The sequence below is a fragment of the Hypomesus nipponensis genome, chromosome 23 (genome assembly GCF_054491055.1).
Source record: "Hypomesus nipponensis isolate SF chromosome 23, ASM5449105v1, whole genome shotgun sequence".
Lineage (NCBI taxonomy): Eukaryota > Metazoa > Chordata > Actinopteri > Osmeriformes > Osmeridae > Hypomesus > Hypomesus nipponensis.
This window is the reverse complement of record NC_140383.1, coordinates 4,782,360-4,805,891: the sequence shown is the minus strand read 5'-3', so window position 1 is coordinate 4,805,891 and position 23,532 is coordinate 4,782,360. Positions and strand designations below refer to the sequence as shown.

General features: G+C 46.6%; 3 protein-coding genes and 1 long non-coding RNA gene across 4 annotated transcripts; 2 read left to right on the top strand and 2 right to left on the bottom strand.

The window, feature by feature from the left end:
* Positions 1–209: 209 nt before the first annotated feature.
* On the top strand, positions 210–4,950 carry nxpe3 (neurexophilin and PC-esterase domain family, member 3). The gene is made up of 6 exons (XM_084689966.1): positions 210–461; positions 1,229–1,408; positions 1,823–2,598; positions 2,806–2,876; positions 2,968–3,183; positions 3,335–4,950. The coding sequence occupies exons 2-6, from the start codon at positions 1,241–1,243 to the stop codon at positions 3,889–3,891; spliced, it is 1,788 nt and encodes a 595-aa protein (XP_084546092.1). The 5' UTR covers positions 210–461; positions 1,229–1,240; the 3' UTR covers positions 3,892–4,950.
* An 884-nt stretch (positions 4,951–5,834) lies between these two features.
* Positions 5,835–15,299, bottom strand: me3 (malic enzyme 3, NADP(+)-dependent, mitochondrial). The gene is made up of 15 exons (XM_084689410.1): positions 15,126–15,299; positions 14,478–14,713; positions 11,230–11,363; positions 10,936–11,085; positions 10,775–10,850; positions 10,517–10,678; positions 10,316–10,419; positions 10,121–10,230; positions 9,687–9,784; positions 9,341–9,454; positions 8,839–8,944; positions 8,475–8,617; positions 7,919–8,092; positions 7,534–7,632; positions 5,835–7,389 (listed from the first exon to the last, which is right to left on the bottom strand). The coding sequence occupies exons 2-15, from the start codon at positions 14,706–14,708 to the stop codon at positions 7,228–7,230; spliced, it is 1,863 nt and encodes a 620-aa protein (XP_084545536.1). The 5' UTR covers positions 14,709–14,713; positions 15,126–15,299; the 3' UTR covers positions 5,835–7,227.
* Positions 15,300–16,015: 716 nt separating this feature from the next.
* On the top strand, positions 16,016–17,715 carry LOC146233712 (uncharacterized). Its single transcript, XR_014741787.1, has 3 exons — positions 16,016–16,152; positions 16,440–16,611; positions 16,785–17,715. It is a non-coding gene; the product is annotated as an uncharacterized LOC146233712 (long non-coding RNA).
* On the bottom strand, positions 17,493–23,083 carry ildr1a (immunoglobulin-like domain containing receptor 1a). The gene is made up of 8 exons (XM_084689834.1): positions 22,620–23,083; positions 21,912–22,082; positions 21,252–21,401; positions 20,962–21,081; positions 20,067–20,213; positions 19,685–19,807; positions 18,547–19,490; positions 17,493–18,449 (listed from the first exon to the last, which is right to left on the bottom strand). The coding sequence occupies exons 1-8, from the start codon at positions 22,666–22,668 to the stop codon at positions 18,411–18,413; spliced, it is 1,743 nt and encodes a 580-aa protein (XP_084545960.1). The 5' UTR covers positions 22,669–23,083; the 3' UTR covers positions 17,493–18,410.
* Between the last annotated feature and the right edge of the window lie 449 nt (positions 23,084–23,532).

Here is a 23,532-nt window from a genome sequence, read left to right as displayed (position 1 = left end):
CTATTATCGCTTCATATCTGTCAAATATCATTAACAGTTAAAAGAAAAGCCTTATCAAATGACAGCATGACAGCAAGAAAAAATACATTCGATTTGTAAACTTGGATACAACTGCTGGGTGGAGGTTTATTCTCATTTCTAAAAAAAACCGTTAAAAACGGTCCTCCGCCATAATTTTACTTCAGTGAAGACAAACCGAACACCCCCAATGACGTTTACATTACGACGATTCAACACTGATTCAACGTAAACTGTACAAGGACTTTACCAGCATTTTACATAAATATCAAGCTGAACAAAGGATCTGGTGGTTGTGCAAATGACCGGTACCATCGTTTACAACTCTACACCACGGTTGTAAAATACAGTATTTGTCTATGCCGGACAAAAACAAAGAAGTGTGGTGCTGGGCACTCGACGCAGGGACATCTGCAGTCTTTGCAATGCATCTGTTCGCTCACGTAAGTTCAGTATAGGCTTAGATTAGAATGTTAGCTATATACCGACTGATATTCATAGTTTTGCAATGTTAGCTGGCCAAGCATAATGTATAAATGTCCACGGATGGACATAACAATGGAAATAAGACATTCGTAATTGTCAGTTAGCAAGAAAGACAAGCTAGCCCAGTCTGTTCCCCGTACAAACTAGGCTAGACTGTTTACTGTCACTACAGATCTGTCTGCGCACGGTATGGTTGAAAAGTTCTCCACACATCTAGCTCTGAGACAGCACGGAACATACAGTATCTTTATAGGTCGTAAGCTATTTAATTTGAGTGCGTTATCTCTTGCTTCTGTGATGTTAGTATATAATTACACTAGCTTATACTTTTAGTCGACATAATGTAATGCTTGCGTGATCTGTTGATTGTAAAGGAAGACAACATTTTGGGGAAGTGTTATAAAAAATGATTTTCCGTTTCATGTTTGTTACACTGTGGCAGTGTCATTTCATGCTAGTTCCTCAGTGATAGTGATTCTTTGTGGTGGTTGTTGTTAGATATTCATCATTCTACACCACCCTCCTATTCACGTGATGTGAAGTACCCAGCAGTGTATTGCTCCAAGCAAGTGTATTACTAATCGCTAAGCAGTTAAAGCTTCATTTCAGTTCTGAAGTAAACTGCCTCTTCAGTTGAAGGATCTATCAATGGCAGTTAAACAAACGCCTAACTGTGAGTAAATGATACAGGATGTTCTAACTTGCTAATCTATTTCTGTTTAAGGAGGACCAGTGAATGTGTGACACCATTGTCATGGTGACGGCTGAAAATGAGATGGGGCTGGATCCTGGGAAAGCGCGTGGGAGCAACATGTGCAGGAGCTTGTCTAAATATGCCCCTGTGTTCCTGGTTCTTGCCCTGTCTGGACTCATCTTTCTGCTTCGCAACATTCACACTCTAGAGGTGAGTCTGTGTGATACTGTCCAAACACCCATGGTGAGGTTTCTTAATAAAAGCACTCATAACATCTGAGAGAAGGGCTTATATGTTGGATGGTGGCCTCCCATGTAACCTAGGAAACAAACGGAACATGTTTTTACAGCAAAATTACAAATGCCATTACTTTCACACATATGTGACCGAAGTGCAGATTGCAGCGTGGATTTGAACTTGTTGATCAGCGGTTAGATGCTCTTCGTGGTCAGGTTGAAACAACGCTATCTGTACCCTTGAGTGTTAGTAAACACTCGTTATCTGAGATTGCTGTCTGAGAAATTAGTAATTGGTAGATTCATCAAGTAGAATTTAAAATGTTTGTATATTTACATATCAAATGTATTCGTCAACCTCAGTAACCGTACCTCTCTCTACCGACAGAGGCTCAACTGCCAGACAGTTTCCACCTTCTACAACCTTCAGAACAGCCTCCAATCAGCCTTCACCCCTGAGGGCCCCTCTTCCCTCTACCGCAACCAGACCTACTGTGCCCATCTGGGCCAGGAGCCCAGTCCAGAGGAGCTACTGGAGGAGCACTACCTCCTGGACTCCATTTCCTGGCCGGAGCCCCCCTCCCGCTCCATCTCCCTGAGCCGGACCAGTGACCCCGCCCACAGCCTCTTTGCCATCCTGCCAGCGGAAGGTGGTAAAGAGTGGCGAGTGGGCGACCAGCTGGAGGTTCTTGTCCAAATCCATGACTTCCAGGGTCGTCCCAAACACCACGGTGGAGACTTTCTCCTGGCCAGACTCCACTCCCCGGAGCTGGGTGCCGGGGTAGCGGGACAGGTGCTGGACCACCGGAATGGGTTCTACTCTGCTCTGTTCCCGCTGCTATGGGAGGGTACTTCCCGGGTGGAGGTGACGCTGGTCCATCCCAGCGAAGCCGTGGCTGTTCTCCGGCGCCTGAGAGAGGAACGTCCGGACAGAGTGTTCTTTAAGAGCCTCTTTCGATCTGGGTTCCTGTCGGAGACCACTGTGTGTAACCTGTGCCTGCCCGCTGGTCAGCAGCCCCTATGTAACTATACAGACCTGCACACCGGGGAGCCCTGGTACTGCTATAAGCCCAAACTTCTGGGCTGCAACACCAGGATCAACCACTTCAAGGGAGGCTACCAGAAACATCTTCTCACAAACAAGGAAGCACCGCTCTTTCAAAGGTCAGTGAAGGCTACTGCAGACTTACTCTGCATCTACTCTTGCCTCGTAAATTAGATCAAATTAGTTAAGAAAAATGTTTTAATTCGATTTGCTAACAGGGTTTTACTGAGACTAGTGCCTGACAGTAACATAGATTAAATACACAGACCCAAGCCATTCGTGTTACCACATTTGTGAACATGTTCTGTCCCCAACTGTCTCCTCAGTGGTGTGAACATCAAAGTCGCCATCCATGCCTCAGGGTCCAACTCAATCACTGTGCTGCCCGAGGAGAAAGGTGAGCCAGCATGTCAGCTGTGTATGTGTGTGTGTCATCTATACATGTGTTGTGTTACCTGACTTCCTGCCTGCTGTCCTCTCAAACGTAGCCGAGGTAGAGAGCAGCAGCGCCCGGTCCGAGTCTGTTCGAGTCCTGCCCTCAGGGTATTACTTCCAGGGGTCGTGGAGGCCGCTGGGCGAATACGCCATGCGCCAGTTCAACGACTCTTCCGCCATTACTCAGTGTCTGAAGGGCAAGGTGATTTACATGTATGGGGACTCCACTGTTAGACAGTGGTTTGAATACCTCAACGCCTTTGTGCCAGGTTAGTGTATCATCAAAATGATATCATTAACCTATTTCAGTAGGAAAATACTCAAATCTGCTTGTATCTAATGTAATTTGATCTAATGTATGAAGTCTAGTGTGCCGTTTTTTTGTCTTTCTCTCACCCCCCTACCTGTCCTTTCCCCCAGAGCTTAAAGAGTTCAACCTCCACAGTCCCAAGAATGTTGGGCCCTACCTGGCGGTGGACAGCACCCACAACATCATGCTCCAGTACCGCTGCCACGGGCCCCCCATCCGCTTCTCCACCGTGGCCTCCAGCGAGATGCGCTACGTGGCTAACGAGCTGGACGGCCTGTCTGGCGGGCCCGACACCGTGGTGGTGCTCAGCGTGTGGGCACACTTCAGCACGTTCCCCGTGGAGATCTACATCCGTCGGCTGAGGCACATCCGCAGGGCCGTGTTGAGGCTGCTGGACCGGGCCCCGGGGACCAAGGTGGTGGTGCGCTCAGCCAACCTGCAGGCTTTGGACCCAGAAGTCAGCCTGTACAACAGTGACTGGTTCTCCCTGCAGCTGGACGGAGTGCTGAGGGCCATGTTCAAAGGCCTGGACGTGCTCCTGGTGGACGCCTGGGAGATGACGGCAGCGCACCACCTGCCCCACGCCCTCCACCCTCCACCGACCATCGTCAAGAACATGATAGACACCATGCTCACCCACATCTGCTCCCAGAAGAAGAGGAGTTAACAGACACCGTCATGGAGGAAGGGAAAGATGGGTATTGAGAGCGGTGCAAAGTCCGTTCTTTGTCCGAGTGTGCAAACAGGGAGAAAGAGAGATGGAGGGATGGTGAATGAATGATAAGTGATGCAAGGAGTGTGATCTACTGTTTACAAGCTTAGTAACGTCCTAACACCAAAGCTTAGTGGCACTGTACATCTGTGAGCATGTTGCTACAGCTTTGTCCCTAATCAGAACCTGCCTGAGATGTACCCTGTGGTAGAGTGAAGATGAATCGTAAAAAAACTGTTAAAATGTCTTTCCAAACCGTCTCATTGAAGGAAGAGGAATGAAGGAGCAATATAAATAAAGGAACGGGAGACAAAACAACGAGAAGCTTTACTCATCACGTTACCAGATAACCCTAAAACTGCTTGTACTGTACTAGACTATCATGCTAATTCCAATTCTGCATTGCCCTAGACCGGTGGTCTTTAACCATCAGTGGTTCTCAAACCTCTCCAAGTACCACCTGTCCTGCATGTTTTACATGTTTCCCTGCTCCAACACACCTGATTCAAATCAATGGGTCGTTATTAAGCTCTGTAGAAGCCTGATAACGACCATTCATTTGAATCAGGTGTGTTGGAAGAGGGAAACGTCTAAAACATACAGGGGTGGACCCTGAGGACCAGGGTGAAGACCGCTGCCCTAGAGTACACACTGAATTGTGTAGCCTAGCCGAAGACCATTGATACCAAACTGTAACTCTTAAGAATGATTGATAACATGCCTGTTTGCCAAATCCTCATAGGTTTACATCCTTAATTCTCACTATGAATGAATGTTTCAATCTAATCCCACAAGAGATCCTATTTTAGTCAAATAATTTTACATGACAAAATACAAATACAACATACAAAAAAATACCACAACATCATGTGGTATGGTTCTTTATGATAGATATCTTAGGCTCTTGACTTGGTCATTCCTGTGAATATCGCTTCAAATCACCAAGCATGACCTATGTGATGATGACCAGTTGTATTCCAAAAGTGTGTTCTTATTAAACAGTATTACACGTGTTCTGTTTACCATTGATGCCTCTTATCAGTGTTCAACTGCTTTAACATATACATCAACTAATTTGCTGAAAGTATCTGTTATGATATTTTGAAGTTGCACAATGTTGGCTCCTTTTTTAATTTTCTAACCTAACTTCATGCTGTGGGTTTGTTGTATATCGACTGCAGTACCAAACTCTTAAGATGCTACATGTAAAATTATCTTGGGTCTAATGACACATTGACAGCCTATTGTTGCAATGGCCATTGAACACCGAATTCATAAATACATGATTCATTAATAAATTATGTTCTATAAATTATGTATTGAGTGTTCTATTTACATAATGCAATACCATGGTTCAGAATTGTATTTTTCCTGTCACTGTGATTCAGTTATTACAAAAGCAGGCCCGAGGACCAGGATTTGGAGCCCCTGTATTAGAGGATGGTCTCCACACCACCGGAGAGCCCTCTGGAAGAGGAAGATGCTAAGAGAGGGGAAGGGGAGGCAAAGGTAGAGAAAGAGGATGAATATAAGGATAACCCCTTAATGTTAGTTTAGTTATTCATCCATTTGTTTCCCCCTGCCTTTCCCACCCTTTTTCTTCTAATGTTTCTGTTTTCTCTTTTCTGTTACCAGGCTGAATTGCAGCAGAGCAACCAGAGGAGGGCAGCAGTTGACCTGGGATGAGGCTGTACCTGCAGGATCTGCAGGAGCCCCTGGCGCAGCTAAACAGCAGGGGCAGCTAGCAGGCTGGAACCTGCCAGAACATCATCCATGGAACCTTAACTACTGACCTCTGCACTTCCTCCTGAACTCTAGTCATGCAAACACACACCTCAATAATTCCACTGTGCAAGACCCAAGTCTAAAGATTTGACATAAATAAAAACACTTCATACTTTAGTTAACAATATTTATTGAAACATGTATAGATATTCCCTTTAAAAACATTTTATTTCCCATAAAACCCCCGAAATACATCCTTTGTAGTGCATCATTGCTAGGCAGAGCAAACCCACAGGGCGAAAAGAAAAGGACAGAGTCTCCTTTGTCAAGACCACTTTAAACAGAGACAGGCAAAGCTTTATACAAAACTAGAATAGAAGAAGCTACACCCTCCCCCATCCAAATATATAAAAACACCTTCCAACAGTCAGCAGCATGCTGAACCATCCCGGTCAGGCTGCGCTGGAGCTTGGCCAGGCTTCCTCTGTTCACAAACATTGGAAACCTTAAACGTAAATTGTATGAATTCGAACTGAGGGTATGTAACTGCTCTTTCATTTGAAACTCTTCCTATACTTGCAGCATCTAAACATTGATCTAAGGACAACATTTAAAATATGTACAAATGAATATGCAGGCTACAGAGGAGGTTTTGGGGCGATATGTGTGTTAACTTTGATAGGAGTGGGATTACTTTTGGAGTGGCAAATTGGAGTGTATCACATTGCAAACTATAATGCTGATCTTCTTCCAGGGCTGAAGTCAACAACATTTGGCATTTTGTGGTCAGGAATTAGGCACTATGGAGGTTTGTGCAGTCATGTCATGATAAGGGAGGGCTTCCTCATTAGTTTGGAGTGAGTTTCCTTGTTCTAGGACACCATGAAAGGAATCACAAGGTGGGACCAGTGAAATGCTGCTGGTAGGTGACTGTTTGAAACTTTAAACAACAAAATGTAACCATCCTTCCTCTTTACACTGATATAATTTATATCTGATCTAACATGACTTCAGTATAAACTTGTGTCTCTACTGAAGTGGTCAAGCTACAATCCATCACCCAAGAGTCACAGATCAGAGGGAAGGTTTTAGGAAACATACAGCCAACAGATTATATCACACTGTACTGTTCATTAAAATGAAAATGGAGTGGATCCCTGCAATGTATGGCATCTACAGACAAAACTGATAGTGAAAACTCCTATATAAAATGTCATGGCACTACAACTTTATAATTCCTAGTATGTAGTCATGAAGTGTGTCGTTGGCTGTTTGGCTGGTTAGCCATTGTGCATCTCAAACCTGAGTACCTGTCTTACCCCTCCACTTGGTGGCGTGTGGGGCAGTATGGTATTTTTAATCTTCAGCCCTCACAAGAGGTTTTAACCTCATGGAGTATTGTGAGGTTAATTAAAGGGTTGTAAAAAATGTGTAAAAAACATATGTAAAACTATGACATAACTGCGAAAGGTTTGAGTTCTGATTGGTGGGTTACACGAGAGAGGGGCGTAATCTGTGCATGGCTTCTTCATGTCTGGAGGAGGAGGAAGTGACATCATTAGGAGATCAGACATCCTGGTGCGCCATGGCGTCTTCTGGCCATTCATATTTATCAATGGTAAAGGAGTCGTAGTCAGGGCTGTACACGTGAGACAAAACAAACGCCTCCTTGTCTTTGGGTTCGGGGTAGAGGGAGGCAATGTTGTGTCTATAGGCGTAGTTCACAATCTGAGAGGGCGCACAGAAAGAGGAGGAAGAAGACAGGGAGGAGAGGGGAGAGAGTCAAACAAACATGTTCAATATTCATCAACAACGTGGATTAACAAAAAGGAAACATATCGACTCAGCTGTCCGTGTTTCTCCTGTCGTTACCTTAACAGCGATCTTAAAGGACACCTCTCTAATGGTGTTGAGAGGAGGGTACAGTCTGCCCTCTGCCAAGTTCTCCTCTGTCACCATGTTAGCTATCGCCTGCGATGGAGAGAAGGCGGGCAGACAGAAGAGAGGGAGGGGAGTCACACAGAGATGGAGAAAGAGGAGGGGATGAGAGGGGCAGGATGTGGGGGAAGGAGAGGTAAGGAGAGATTATGTCAGAGGGGGGAAGAGAAGAGGTAAAGAGAGATGGAGAAAGAGGGGAAGGACATTTAAAATGGAGAATAGAGAAAGAGATGTGTTTGTTCAAAGAAAAATCTAGTGGCAGGGTCTTAAAAAAATAATAGAATCATCCAAAGCGAAAGAAACAAAGCCAGCGTGTCACCTCTGCTGTGGTGAGGAAGATTTCGTCAGAGATGTGGCGTACGCCGCAAGCGATGACCCCCAGGGCCACCCCGGGGAAAACGTAGGAGTTGTTGCCCTGGCCGGGGTAGAAGGATCGCCCGTCCGCCAGCGTCACCTTGCTAAAGGGACTGCCGCTCGCAAAGATACCCCTGCCCTGAGAGAGAGACAATGACAAACACACAGAGAGAGAGAGAGAGAGAGAGAGAGAGAGAGAGAGAGAGAGAGAGAGAGAGAGAGAGAGAGAGAGAGAGAGAGAGAGAGAGAGAGAGAGAGAGAGAGAGAGAGAGAGAGAGAGAGAGAGAGAGAGAGAGAGAGAGAGAGAGAGAGAGAGAGAGAGAGAGAGAGAGAGAGAGAGAGAGAGACAGAGACAGAGAGAGAGACAGATATGGAGAGAGAGAGAGAGAGAGAGAGAGAGAGAGAGAGAGAGAGAGAGAGAGAGAGAGAGAGAGAGAGAGAGAGAGAGAGAGGCAGCAAGGGTCAGGTCGTGTGTGTGGAGAGGTCTGAGGTGAGGGTCAGGGGTCAGGTGTGTGTGTTACCTCTGTGAGGGTGTAACATTGCTCGGCTGTGCACTCGGCCTTGCTGGTGGGGTTGCTCAGGGCGAATATGATTGGCCGCTCGTTGAAAGAAGCCATGTCCTTGATGATCTTCTCTGTGAACGCGCCTCCAATGGCCGCCACTCCTACACAGAGGCAGTCACAAGCAGTCTGGATGAATCCTCTAGTACAGTCAAGTAGAACAGGATTTTATATGTTTACATATAATATGAAAGAACCCCTATAGATATTCTAACCACCAACTGCACCTCTGTCGACAATCAATGAACCAACCAACCAATCAACCAAATTAAACTTATAATTAACCAGACTTCCAATCGAAGAGTGTGCTACAGGACCAGCTAACCTATGATGGCGGTGGGCTTGATGGTGTGCACCACTTCCTCCAGGGTCTTCAGGTGAGGATGGTCGTGGGCAAACTCTTCCTTCTCATGGTTCAGGTTCCCTCTGCCCTGTAGGGGCATGACCATGACAACAGTCAAGCTCACGCTGATAGTGATATCAGCATCAGCATTAATACATTACTTATGTATTAATGCCTGTGGACTTCAGTCACACATGGCAAGATTGGGCAATGTAAACTTGATGCAAGCCTAAACTTTTATAGTAATCCAAGGCCTGGATTAAGTAGCCTGAAAGACACTAGGTTGGCTTGAGAGAAACCTGATTTTCTACTGAACGTCTACTGAAGTATAATTTGCATCATGCTAGTGATAAACATGTCTGCTAAATTAAAAAAAAGTCAAACGTAGAGAAACCAATAATGTTTATTTTCAGAATTTGCATGTTTTGAAGCATATAGGAAGTCTGCCATGAACTGTGTGGTGGGATGTTTGTCGTGCGGTTACCTTGACGATGAGGCCCTTGGAGTCAACCATCCAGATCTTCTTGGCGGCGTCGGCTGGGGACACGCCCTCTTTAGCCATGGCCATGATGAGCAGGTGGGCGATACCCAGAGCCGCCTGGGACAGACGAGAGAATAACAGGAGGAACACAGAACATTACACAACCTAGCAGCTACATGCTCCCTATTCTAATCACTTTCACACATCGTCAGCTGTAAGGAGCAGAGCAGAAAACAGTCGACACCACTAATTCTACACCGGCTTCCACGATCATGCAGATGGGGCTGGCTTGGTGGCCTGCTGGCCTGGTGGCCCAGTGGCCTGGTTCCATTCGGAGGTGTGATCTTACCTCGCCCGCTCCCTGGAACACGAAGGTGTGGTCTGAGAGTTTGTTCTTGATGATCTTCAGGGCAGCTAAGACCCCAGCTACTGCTACTGAGGCTGTGCCTGAGAGAGAGAGAGAGAGAGAGAGAGAGAAAGAGAGAGAGAGAGAGAGAGAGAGAGAGAGAGAGAGAGAGAGAGAGAGAGAGAGAGAGAGACGAGAGAGAGAGAGAGAGAGAGAGAGAGAGAGAGAGAGAGAGAGAGAGAGAGAGAGAGAGAGAGACAGAGACAGAGACAGAGAGAGAGAGAGAGAGAGAGAGAGAGAGAGAGAGAGAGAGACAGAGACAGAGAGAGAGACAGATATGGAGAGAGACAAATGGAAAGACAGATGTCAGAGGGACACAACCTCAGAAAAGCCTGTCAGAGATCATCATGACTAGAGAGAACGCTCGTTATAGCTACCTTGGATGTCGTCGTTGAAGGTGCAGAAACGGTTGCGGTATTTGTTGAGGATGCGGAAGGCGTTGCTGTTAGCAAAGTCCTCAAACTGGATCAGGCAACTCATCCCATACCTGAAGAGTAATGGAGGAACATGCATATGAATCTTCACACACACACACACACACACGTGAACGTACACACACAAACAATACCCACTTGTCAGTCACTGCTTGCATAAACTCCTCAATTAGATCGTCATATTCCTTTCCTCTGATCCTCTTGTGCTTCAGTCCTATGTACAGAGGGTCGTCTAGGAGTGCCTGTTCAAAAATAAACAAACAACTATCACATGATTTTTTTCTCCAGAAGGCCCACCAGGCCTGGGTGTTTCCTAAAGGAGCCTTCCAGGAGAAGTACCTGATTGTCAGTGCCCACATCCAGCAGCACGGGGAGGCACTGCTGGGGTGGCACTCCTCCACAGGCTGTGTAGAGGGCCAGCTTGCCCACAGGAATGCCCATTCCATAGCTGCCCAAGTCCCCTAGACCCAGAATACGCTCTCCATCTGTCACCACGATAGCCTACAGACACACACAGGTAGGAGTTATGAGACTGGCAGGAATGGGAGTGTGTCGGTGTGTGCATGTGTGCATGTAAGCCACAGTGTGTGCCCGGACCTTGATGTCTTCCTCGGGCCAGGAGTTGAGCACAGAGGCAATGTGGCCTTTGTCATGGATGGTGATGAAGAGCCCTCTGTGAGACAAACAGCATCATATTCATCAGATGACACAAAAACACTCAGAAAATCTCCATACATTTCACTGTGTGTGTGTCTCACCGTGGTCTCCTGAAGGCCAGGCCGTACTGCTGGCAGGCCAGACCTACGGTGGGGGTGTAGACGATGGGCATGAACTCCTCGACGTCTGACGTCAGCACGCGGTAGAACAGCTTCTCGTTCCTGTCCTGCAGAGTCATCAGCAGGATGTACCTACAGGAGAGAGAACCAGGGAGGGGTAAGGAGAGGTGAGCCTGGAGTGGAGGGGCTTCCTTTGTGTGTGTGCGGGCATGTGTATGTTTGTGTGTGTGTGTCTGTGTGCTTGTGTGTGTGGTGTGCGTGCGTGTGTGTGCCTACTTGTCGAGTGGGTTGCTGCGTGTCTCGTAGCTCTTCATGACCCGCAGCACCTGGACGTCCTGGGACAGGAAGCATGGGGGCAGCAGGCCGTGGATGCCCAGCTGGAGACGCTCCTCCAGGGTGAAGGCCATGCCCTGAGGGGGGAGGGGTGGGAGGGGGTAGGAGGGTGGGTAGGAGGGTGGGTAGGAGGGTGTGGGAGGGGGTGGGAGGGTGGGTAGGAGGGTGGGTAGGAGGGGGTGGGAGGTGGGAAGGGGTGGGAGGAGACAGGTTAGACTATGGTTTACGCTGCTACGAGGAGAAGCATGTCACCTTCCTGGTGAGTTGTGTCCATTAAAATCACACAAACCGGTTTGAACTGAAATCTTACTGAATGCGTGCCCTAATCTAGGACACCTCCGGTCATCTCCGCTTGTAGCTGGGAGACACAGAATGTTGTGGCATAATCATGGCGGTCAGAGTACCAGGGACGGAAGAAGTAAAGACCTATTCTATTCTAGCTGTAACGTTTTGGACTTGGTGAGCATGTTCCAGACTTAGTGTCTTCCATGTGAGACTGCAGTGCACCAGGGAGGGATGGAAGAACATGTGTGTATGGGGGCTCGATCTTTAAGACACACATGGTCCCTCTCTGCTTGTATGGGACCATGACAGTGAGATGGATGACTATGTTCACATCAGAGGAGGCAGCGAGGAGGCGTGTACCCAGGCGGTCTTCTCTCATAGGGCCTGCGTGGCTCTGACAGAGCCTGCAGTCTGGATAGCGTTAGCTGAGCTCCAAACGGTTGTGACTCTCTGCGGGGCGGTTCGGCTAGGGGGTGGGGCGGAGGTTTTATCTATTTATTCTGGCCAATAACATGAGAGTCTGCGTCCCCGCCCCGTGCCAAATCCCTTTTCCATATTTCCATCTCCGCTTTCTCACACACCGTCTCTGCCCTGTTTCGCACTGTTGGAAAACTGGTACAGATATAATAGCTTGCATGTGTTTCATTCAGGATGTTCTGAATGAAACAGTGGAGTTGTCTCTTCTTATGGGTCCGAGTCCTGTTTCAGAGTTGTAATGTGACAATGCAGTTGCACCTGTGGTCCCCACTAATAATACACCACTATAAACCTATCAATCAATCAAGGTTTATTTTACTCTACTGTATATCACCTCATCAGCCTCTGTTAGAACTCCATTTAGTTCCTATTTCTGGGTACTGCATCAATGTGAATGAATGTAACCTCTGTTTGTAATAGGCCCAGTCTTGGCAAGTCCCTCAAAAACCTGAGACAGATAGTTATCATATAAAAGAGATATTGATAAGATTAATGACTTTAATCGAGAGCAGACTTTGAACCAGTGGAGACTGGAGCATGGAACCAGTCAAAGAGAAAGAGAGAGAGACGAGAGAAAGAGATATGAGAGAGACAGAGAAAGGAAAGGGATAGAGGGGGTGACAGATTAACAGAGGTAAACCTTTCAGAGTGAGCAACTAAAGAAGTACTAAAGTAAACACCCATTAAGGAGACATGTCTAAGCAGCCAATGTAATTGTACCAACAGTCCAAACGGAGCTGGAGACAGAGAAGAGAGTCAGAGATAGAGAATGACAGAGAGATGGGAAGAGAGGAAGAGATCAAAGATAGAATGAGAGATAGATTAAGAGAAAGAAAAATGTTATGTTGATCTAAAACTGCTGAACTGAGCCTTTCTCTCAGGAAATGTGCAACTACAGTTTTGAGGAGACAGATGTACTTCCTGCTTCAATCACTGATCACCTGACTGGAGTGGGCTAACAGGAAGTACCCTGCAGTCAGCAATCAGTACCAACCACAAGTTGTTTTTCTACCATTCCCAGTCTGTTAAGGAACCTTCAGGCCCAGTGTCTGGATGTTAAACCTTCTTTCTCACACATACTGGTTGAGTATCTAAGTCCTAGTCAGCTGTGATTTGCACCTGGTCTGATCCTGTAGTATGCTCGTCAACAGATTTTTTTCCTTCCTCTCTATTTTTGTCACATAGGTCACTGAGCAAATGCATATCGTGCGACCTCATTGTTTAGTCAAGGACTACTCTTACTATGTGTGATAAGCAACAGCATCTTTAAGAAGCTTTTCACTCAGCACAGGTTCAGTGAGGGATCTTCAGGCAGTGTGACCCACGGTTTTAAAGAGGTTGCTTAGAAACGTGCTTGTGTCTACCTTGGTCTTCACCCTCCATTTCCCCTCTGAGACTCTCCGTCAGTGTTGCTTCTGAGATGGTACGTTCCACACCCGGCCTAGCACTGGGACTGAGATGGTACTTTCCACACCCGGCCTAGCACCGGGACTCTGAGATGGTACGTTCCACACCCGGCCTAGCACCGGGACTCTGAGATGGTACGTTCCACACCCGGCCTCGCACCGGGACTCGGAGATGGTACGTTCCACACCCGGCATTCTGTCAAGCTTCTAATCTAAAGCCCTTATCAGGAGACTTTGATTGACCTTAAATTCTGCTTCAGTAAAAATAGGTTAAACTCGCTTGTTGTCACGTCGACCTCAGCCACAGTGTGACCGGCACCGGAGGCAGTTTGGGCCTGTTGAAACCAAGGCTGCTCGTTTTTTCAACATTGTTCTGCTAGTTATATTATGTGAATAACACTTGGCCATACATTCATTCCTTTACAGTGACCTAGCTATCCCTATGGAAACAACATGGCACTTGCAGAATGTGCTGTGTTGTTATAGGATGTTATGTTGTTTAAGTATAGCTCACAGAATGGAGTATGTTGTGGGGGAAGGGACACTCTTTCAAATGTCCGCTGCAGGTTTAACTAAAACAAGATCACCAAACAACCAGATGACCAAAACAAGGGGAACTGGGTAGACCTCCATGTCTGTGTGGAGTGTGTGCTTAGGCCTTTCTGGGAACTGGGGACTGTTAGTGGTTTATGGCAGGATCTGTCTCTATGCACTTTTGATATCCAGTTACATGATGTTGGATAAACACCTCTCACTGCTTGCAGAGATGACATGAAAGCCCTTACCACATTGCCATTCCTTCTGATGTTAGCTTAAAACCTCCCTTGTAAACACACATGGGACTAACAAACAAACTTGTACTCCAACTATTGCTTGAAGTTCCACTAAAAGTCTAATTGATAGAGGCTATATCAGAGGTGTTGGGCTAAAGCACAGCTATCTTTCAAGACAATGCAACTGCTCCTGATTATAGTAAAGGATACAAATGTATACCTCTTGGGTCAATATTGTACTGCTGGTTACCTTATTCAGGTGGGGGTTTCTGGTGATGTCATAGCCACGCTTCTTGGTGCTCACACTGCCCTTTGCGCGGCTCGTGCCGGAGCTTGTCACTCCGACCGTTTGGAGGAAGGCCCTGTCGCTGCTGCGGGCTACGGAGACCGGGAGAACCGGGGTGGTTGTGAGGACTCTCATAGCGCCCGCCGATGTGCGCCTGCACAGAGACAGCACAGCTCTGCCTGGTATGGAGTTCATGTTTCCTACAGAGGGGGGCAAGACGGGTGTCATATGTTGGTAGACAGGCAAAGCAGCCAACTGTAAATAACCTTGGTTATTTACAAAAGACACAACACAGACGACCTAGAAATCATTGCATACCTGACATCCAAGTTCAACAAGTTTGCCCTCCCGTAGGCTACAGTGCAACGTTACAGACAGGCCTATATCACTGCTGGCTACAATTTACACTCACTGCAGTTCAACAACAGGTGCAACAATATTCAAATACCGTTACTTATTCATACTCATCTAGATTAGCGAACAAGTTCATTATGTTTCAAAACGCATTGAGTTTGCAGGGGTGCGGTTAAGCTGCAGCATTAAAGGCTGAGCTGCACATTTATTTACAAAACAATAACTGCGTAGATGGCAGTAGGTTAGATCCAACTTTACCTGAAGATGATTTGACGTTTCCCTTGAAATTCTAATCTGAGGCCGGCTTTTATCTTTATATGGTTTATCCTATCTCGGCCGTCACTGGTATTTTTATCAGTTAAGCTAGGAGATATCCACTAGTCTTATCCGCTATCCAAGCTTGTTTTGACATTGACGCTTTCACTTCCCGACTATTCCACACAAGCACCGCCCACCTCGTCGCGGTCCACCAGTAGGGAAGAGCAACATTAGAGCGTGAGTTCAAAGGAGATTCAAAGGGATTTTATCCAACACTTGCTCGTTCTCTGCAGGAGCCTCCCCTCTCGCTGTAGCAGTGCTATTATTGAATATGGTAATGATGCTGGACAATTAAATTATTCTATATTCAGATTTTTTATTATAACCATTCAAAGACCTGATAAATCTTACTTCATCTGAGGAACACACACAAAGGACATTACTTTTGACATGTTTAGATAGGTCACGTTCCAACGACTATACTACAAACCTTACACACATACAGAGTTCAAGTAGCCTAAATCTACTCATTCAAAAATGTGTATTAAATTCCCGTCAGGTCTACTCTCAAACAGATCCATGTAAAGATTGTCTCTGGTCTTAAGTAGGTATAAATGAAACTAACACCAGCCTTCTGCCTCCCTCTGCTGGACAGAAAACAGAAGAAGTGTCAGTCCAGTTTCAGGAAGTAGCATGTGCCTGCAGTACCGGAGGCTGCAGCAGAGAATGTGTAATAAAGTAATCTTATAAATAAATCTAATATTAATAATAATAATATAATATAATAATATAATACAAATCTTAAACAGGCTCTGGCTGCAGTTCGAGGACCGCAGTTTTAGGACCCTAGATTTCCGTGACACTGCCACCTATTGAATTGGAGAACCATGGACCGGAACAAGATCATCAATATTTTCCTGCAGTAGTGAATGCCCATAAGAGTGAAGGTAGGTTATGGCTCGACATGAATAAGTTTAGAAGAAGAAAGGAATGCCGTTTATTTTATAAGATGGACGAGAATCAGAGTGTAAGTAGCCAATGTGAATCACGTGTGGTTATGTATAAAACTATTCTGGTGTCTTTAATTGAACAATAGTGTTAACGTTAGCTAGCTTACTTCAACTTTGCTGTCGAAATCATCTCAAAACACGGTTTGACATCATTTGTTTGCTTTTACTAGCTGGCTTCAAAATAACTGTACATTGTTACTCTTTGTTTATTTGTTTAATGAAACAGTAGCGCGACGTATGTGAATCAAGTGTTTTTTTAATTCTTACAATGTTAAATTTGACCAATTTGTCTCTCTTTTTGAAGATGCATATAACCATCCAAGAGGGAAGGTCCTTGCCAGAATTAAAACGATGCACCACGTGCTGCATGGACTTCCACTGCCCTTTCTGTCTCTCTCATTTGTTTCAACCAACAAAACTGAGCAAGGTCACCACCCATCTAGAGAGCCATTTCAACCGGTCAGTTTTCCATAAAGGTAAAAGCAACAAAAGAATCTGTGAAGTTTCAAAGCGATGCAGACAATCAACAATTCCTTTTGAGCAGTGAATCAATAGAAGTACCTCTCTGATTTGTTTGCTCTGACCAGATATTTGATTCAGACACATACGTAATATATAGGCCTAATAATATTTCTATCATATGTTTTAGGATATACCGTTCACAGATGTGGGTTAAATTGCCGACCACAGTTGCATTACCACTGCATCTACTGCCAGTCAATGCTTTCACGCAAACCAGACTTCATCAGACACTTGGCTTTGTGCAAGAAGAAATACCTTTCCATATCCACCATCCCAGCTTCGACAAGGACCACAATCCCAGCTTCGACAAGGACCACAATCCCAGCTTCGACAAGGACCACAATCCCAGCTTCGACAAGGACCACCATCCCAGCTTCGACAAGGACCACCATCCCAGCTTCGACAAGGACCACCATCCCAGCTTCGACAAGGACCACCATCCCAGCTTCGACAAGGACCACCATCCCAGCTTCGACAAGGACCACCATCCCAGCTTCGACAAGGACCACCATCCCAGCTTCGACAAGGACCACCATCCCAGCTTCGACAAGGACCACAATCCCAGCTTCGACAAGGACCACCATCCCAGCTTCTTTACTCACTGTACCAACCACCCCAAGTGGACAGGTGCAAAGGGTCCGTGTGAAGGCAATACTGAAGATATATTATATATAATATATAGATATATTATACCTTTTATATATAATTGCCTCATCAAACATCACATATACTGACAAAGCCTCCATAGCCTCATCCAAGTGTGTTGTCAATCATCACTGACCAGTCTGTGTTATCAAAGTAGTCCCTGACAAATAAATACACTCCATACCACAAATGTATTTAACATTTATAGAAAATGTACAAATGACATTATTTACACTGAAGGAGATTCCCTTACGTATGACAAAAAAGCAATAAGTACAAATTGCACACTCATATCTGATCTCAGGTTCAGTTCCGTGGCATCATTTTTCTGAACCAACATTGGTCTCCACTTCCAGGCCTGTGGTCTGTTGCAAATGTCAATGTGTTGATACAATTAAAAACACCTTGAAGGAGATGCTGCGTAAAATTCATAATTAAAAAGTATTTAAAATATACTGTCAGAATATGGAGTAAGCACATACACACTCACACAGTGCACTTGGTCAAACTAAGGCATCCTTCATCATAGATCCCTCCAACAACCTTTGTGTCAGGATTGAAGTTGAAATATTTACAAAAAATGTGTACTTTCATAGTTAGAAATTAGTAAAGGTGTTAAAAAAACAAGACAAAAATTCAACACGTCTCTTAAAAATCAACCAAGAGCAGAGATTGGAACCATGTTAACCTAACCCCACCACCAGAAACACATCAGACTGCAGGTACAACACTTGAAAAACGTGGACATAAAACCATAACAACCGTGAAAACAACATCCAGCATGTGATTCAAGTTAATTCAGACAAAATACAAATAAAACACATAAGATAGTATCTGCTAGTACTGCTGATAATTTAGTATCAGCTATGATCTTCTCCTTCCTTACTTTAATCTCATAACTACTTTTACTGACTAGTGCTGTTTTAGAGCACATATGTGCTATGGGAATATAATATATATATAGTACACATGCACAATACTATAATTACTCAATTATTTTGTTGAGGTGTTAGTGTGAGGTGTGACTTGGTAAACTGTTTCACAGTGTGGCCATTGCTTGAGGGAGCCAATTGTCTGCCTTCTCTTCTGTCCTGGCGTAGAAACATCTTCAGATCACCACGCTGGTACCACTACGGGAGCTCTTGTCCTGGAGGAAAGAGAGGAGAAAACAAACTGGTCAGAGAGAGAGAAAGAGAGGGAGAGAGGGAGAGAAAGAGTAAGAGAGTGTTGCGTGTAGCTCTTACAGACAGACGGTCGTAGTTCCTCCTCCCTCCTCCTGGCTGAACATCGATGGAGGAGTAACTAGGAGGGTTCTCAGACCAGGGCTTCCCCTTGGCGCCGTCTCCTCCTCTTCCTCCTCTTCCTCCCCTTCCTCCTCCCCCTCCTCCTCTCTGGCTGTCCTCCTCAGAGCTCCAGGATCCCTTCCTGCGTGGAGGGGGGGAGTAGCTCCTGTCTCTTCTCGGTGCCGAGCGACGCAGCTGGTCCATCAGGTCGTCACGACTACGGGAGCGTGAGCCAGAACCGCCCCGTGACCTCCTCCCGGACGAGCCACGTCCGTCCCGTCTGGCCCCTCCCCCTTCTCGGCGGTCCTCCCAGTCGGACTCATCGCTGTAGCTGCGTAAGATCCCGCGCCTCGGAGGGGAGGGGTCACGCTGTCGTCGGTTGTCAGGGTAACGACTTCCGCCGCCACTGCCACTAGTACGGTTGGAGCTTCCACTGGAATGGATGGAGATCCGGGGGGCTCCCCTGGTCCCTCCCCCTCCTCCCGTCCCCCTGCGAGAGGAGAAGCTGGGCCCACGTTGAACTATGGGGGGCAGAGTGATCACCGTTCGCTCCACACCCCTCACCCCCATCTCATCCAGGGCAGAGATCATGCTGGGGGGGCCGGCCGTGAAGGGGACCCCCTGTGGGCCAGGCTGGATCTGGGACTGGGGGAAGGGCTGGTAGATCTGGGAGGGCTGGTAGGCCTGTCCGACAGGGTGCATGGGAGGAGCAGACATCTCCATTCCCCTCATCTGGTTCTCCAGGAAATCCAGCATCTGGTTGTTGCCCCCGTGCATGCTGCCGTTGTTATGGATACGGTGATGAGGGGCCTGAGGAGGGGGCTGGTGCTGGAGGACAGGGAGGGGTGGGGGTCCCATCGGACCCATGGCAAAGTTGTGCTTGGAGGGGTGGTCAGAGAAGGAGCCTGGAGGGGGAGGGTTAGTCACATGGTTGGTCACATGGTCAGACCGGGAGACAACAATGTTTCACCATTACAAGGCCATTCCAAAACAGATACAAAAACACTTGCAAAGCAGGTGATATCAGACAAGGTCACTCCGATTCAGACGCGCACACACCACAAGCCTTGTCTGTGTACCCTTCTGGTTTGACAATCACCTGAATAGAGGATTGGTTGTCCCTGGGAGGAGTGGGAGCCAATGGGAGCGTAGATGGGCTGCCCGTGCATCCAAGGAGCCATGGCCTTCTGGGCGTCCCGGATCATCCTGTGCTGCATCACCACTGTGGGGACAGGGCAGAGAATGGAGGACACAGGAGTGTGTGTGTGCTGGTGGGGACAGGGCAGAGAATGGAGGAGAATTGGAGGGGACAGGAGTATGTGTGTGTGTGTGGTGGGATAGTTTGCAGAACTTGAGATGAAAGTTCATGGAGTATGTCCATGTCCATACCTGTATGTGTTATATGTGCATTATGTACAGCTTGTGTGTGGACTCCTGTGTGTGTGTGTGTGTGTGTGTGTGTGTGTGTGTGTGTGTGGTACCTTTCTCAGGGCAGCAGCAGGTCTGGGGGCAGCAGGGACAGCGGACGTAGCAGCAGCACTTCTGAGGGCAGCACTGGCAGCAGCACACACAGAACAGCAGCATGAGAGCCAGAGCTCCGAAGATGATGAACAGCACCGTCAGCCAATCTGGAACAGGGTCAAGGGTCAGGGGTCAGGCCATAGAGGGTCCGTGATAAACATCATGATTCTATATTAGGGAGTCGGGTGGCTGAGCGATAAGGGAATCGGGCTAGTAATCAGAAGGTCGCTGGTTTGATTCCCAGACGTGCCAAATGACGTTGTGTCCTTGGGCAAAGCACTTCACCCTACTTGCCTCGGGGGGAATGTCCCTGTACTTACTGTAAGTTGCTCTGGATAAGAGTGTCTGCTAAATGACTAAATGACTATATTAGGTCATTTGACAGTTAACTTTTGTAGTCTTGTAGCGGCCTAACTTATATTAGTATACCTTTGCATGTGCTCTGTATACACCATGGTATGGTCTGACAGGTCAACCCTCCACCACCCCACCTTCACGGTGTAAACCATCAACATGATAGTGGTGCTTATGTAAGCATGTAACACGATCCACCCTCAGGTGTGACACCTCAAAGGCCGAGCCCTTATTAAGTCTCCAGTTGTTCCACACGTCTGTGAGGTTACATGGAGAACACAACCAGAGAACACAACCAGAGAACACAACCAGAGAACACAACCAGATCCAGCTCTGTCAGTACCGTGTGAACTCTCCTGGTTCTGGTCTGATGGTTCGGTATAGCAGACAAGCCATCCAGTTGTGCTAAACACACCATGATTTAGAAGTATGATATGCATGTTGGAGTGTAAACTCATGGCACATCACATCTGTGGGGGGAGGAGGTGAATGGGTCCTTACGATAAACAATCAGTTTGATCTCACGGTCCGAGTCTCCCGTCGTGTCGCCCGGAGCATCGATGGAACAGAAATACACTCCGTTGTCCCACCACATCACCTCATTTATGACCAGGTCGGCCTCTGCGGACACACACACACACACGGGTGCTATTGGTATCATAGGTTTATAAGAGTTAGAGCATGTGCATGTGTGGGAGAGAGGTCGAAGCCTGTATGAGTTAGAAACAGACTGTCGTCCGGTCTCTGCTTGGGAAGGTGTGTGTGTGTGTGTGTTGGGAGGGTCAACTGACTGTTCTGGATGCTGATCTTGCGCTCGCGATACTCTGACCCCAGCATGGCCTCGCCGGTGCCCCTCTTCTGGACCACGGTGCGGACCGTACGCTGGCGATCTGGGCAGTCATTGGCTGGATCCTGACCCAGCTGTAGCGCTGCCTGGTAGGCTGGAGAGGAGGGGGGAGGAGGGGCATGGTGGAGGGGAGTCAGATTGCTGAGCGGTTCGATTCCTGGCCCTGCAAAATGACCTTGTGTCCTTGGGCAAGGCACTTCACCCTACTTGCCTTCGGGGGGGGGGGGGGGGGATCTCCCTGTATTTACTGTAAGTCACTCTGGATAAGAGCGTCTGCTAAATGACTAAATGTAGATGTATGGTGGAGAGGAGAGAGACAGAAGCAGAAACACAATAAAGATGGAGAAGCCATTTAAGGAATTATACCCCACATAAACATAATTAAGACCAAGCAGGAGAGTCATCCATGCTAACACTAGGAAGCAGGGACACGCAGGTTTTATTGCTGGGTTAATAAAAACAATGCCTTTATTTAGCTGGCGCTTTAATCCAATACGACATACAAACTTCCACCTCTTGATATGCAGTCCAAAACTGGCTGCCACTGAGCTATTACCATCCTGCTAAGTAAACGACTGTCCTGTGCACCTCTTGTCAGCCCTACCTGTGGAGTAGTAGTCCAGGACAGGGTCCTTGCAGAAGGACTTGTACTTCCAGGTGACCAGCACGTCCTGAGGGTTGGCTGACGTGGAGTAGTCACAGCGCAGAATCACCGACGCAAACAGGGTGGTGCTCCGCTCAAGCTCAGGGACCACTACCTGGATCGGACAAACATCTGCGTGTGTGGATGTGTGTGTGGGTGGGCGAATGTGTGTATGGAGGTGTGTGTGTATGGTAGAATAATATATTTGAGCTTTTTTGCTTTCATAAATGTTTACATGCACTATAATGTCAGCCTTGATTACTTTTGGCACAAGCTAAAACAGCACCTGTAGAATAACAGCCCGGCAATGATATTGGGTATAAATATTAGTATCTAATGACTTATAATGACATACCCACACAATTGATCTGATTTGATCCCTTAACCTTCAATAGGTTTCGGAAATGAAAGAGCACAAACATTTAATCAGCTGTCTTCCTACTAAAGGGACGGGTAGACCTATAGACTATCTTGACAATCCTGTTTACAGAAAATGGTCACGTGACAGCCTTCTGATGGCCTTGTAGTGTTGACTCCGGTTGATTATTAACTTAGTATCTATACACTTTTAGATAATTCGGTTAAATGAACAAATCTAACGTTAAATTATGTGGGGTTGACGAATAGGGTTTACTGGCCAACATATGCTTCCCAAAAAGTAAGACTTACCTGTCGGCAATAAACTTAAGACAAGCAGCACCAATATCATGTTTCCCATTCGTTTTTTTTTCCAATTTCAACGCGGAAGCCTCCGTGGTGACAAACTAGTTCATCACCATCGATAATAAAGGAAATATATTTATTTATGTACTTCACCCTTCAAAATCTAAACTCTTCTTATACTTGCTTAAACTCGAGTTCATAAAATCCTTTGTTTTTGGAGTACGACTACTCCAACAGGTGTAAAAGCAGCTTTCCCTGGAGTCCGTCGCTTCGTTGAATTCCTCCCATCCCCCATTCCAGGTGACATCATCAGACCCGCCCGGAGCTGGGGCAGGTGCATCGGAGAAGCATTATCGTTGTCCCCATGCCCGCAAGAGGAAAGATCAAAGACAAAATTGCTTCCTCTGTTATGTTTGACACGCTATTGCTTTGGTTATGATACTTTTATGTTGTGTAGGGAGACATCAAGCCTCTTGTCAATGAAATGGCAAACAAACGTGCAGGGTTTGGCAGGCTGATCGAAATTAAATGTGGCCGCCTCAGTGAATTGTGTGGTCAGATTTTTGACTAGTTTGTCCATTAATAGAGTCATCAGCGCTTGGAGCACGGTATTTGATGTAGGTGGACTTTCAATTAAGCTTTAAATTATTTATGTTCTACCCTGATATGTATATTTGCTTTAAAGCCAAATCTCTGCACTCTCAGCAATGTGGAAATTCCATGTCAACACTTCCTTTTCACACACTCTGAAGCCTGCAGGATTTCCATGTGAATTGGCTCTTCAGCAGACAGGAAGAATAGAGCAGGGACGCGGAGACCAGGCTGCAGAGAGGCTTGGTCTGTGAGGAGGACTGCTTGAACTGTAATGAGTTCTGCTATCTGCTATTCCTAGTCTCTGTTTTGTCTTTCAGACAGACGC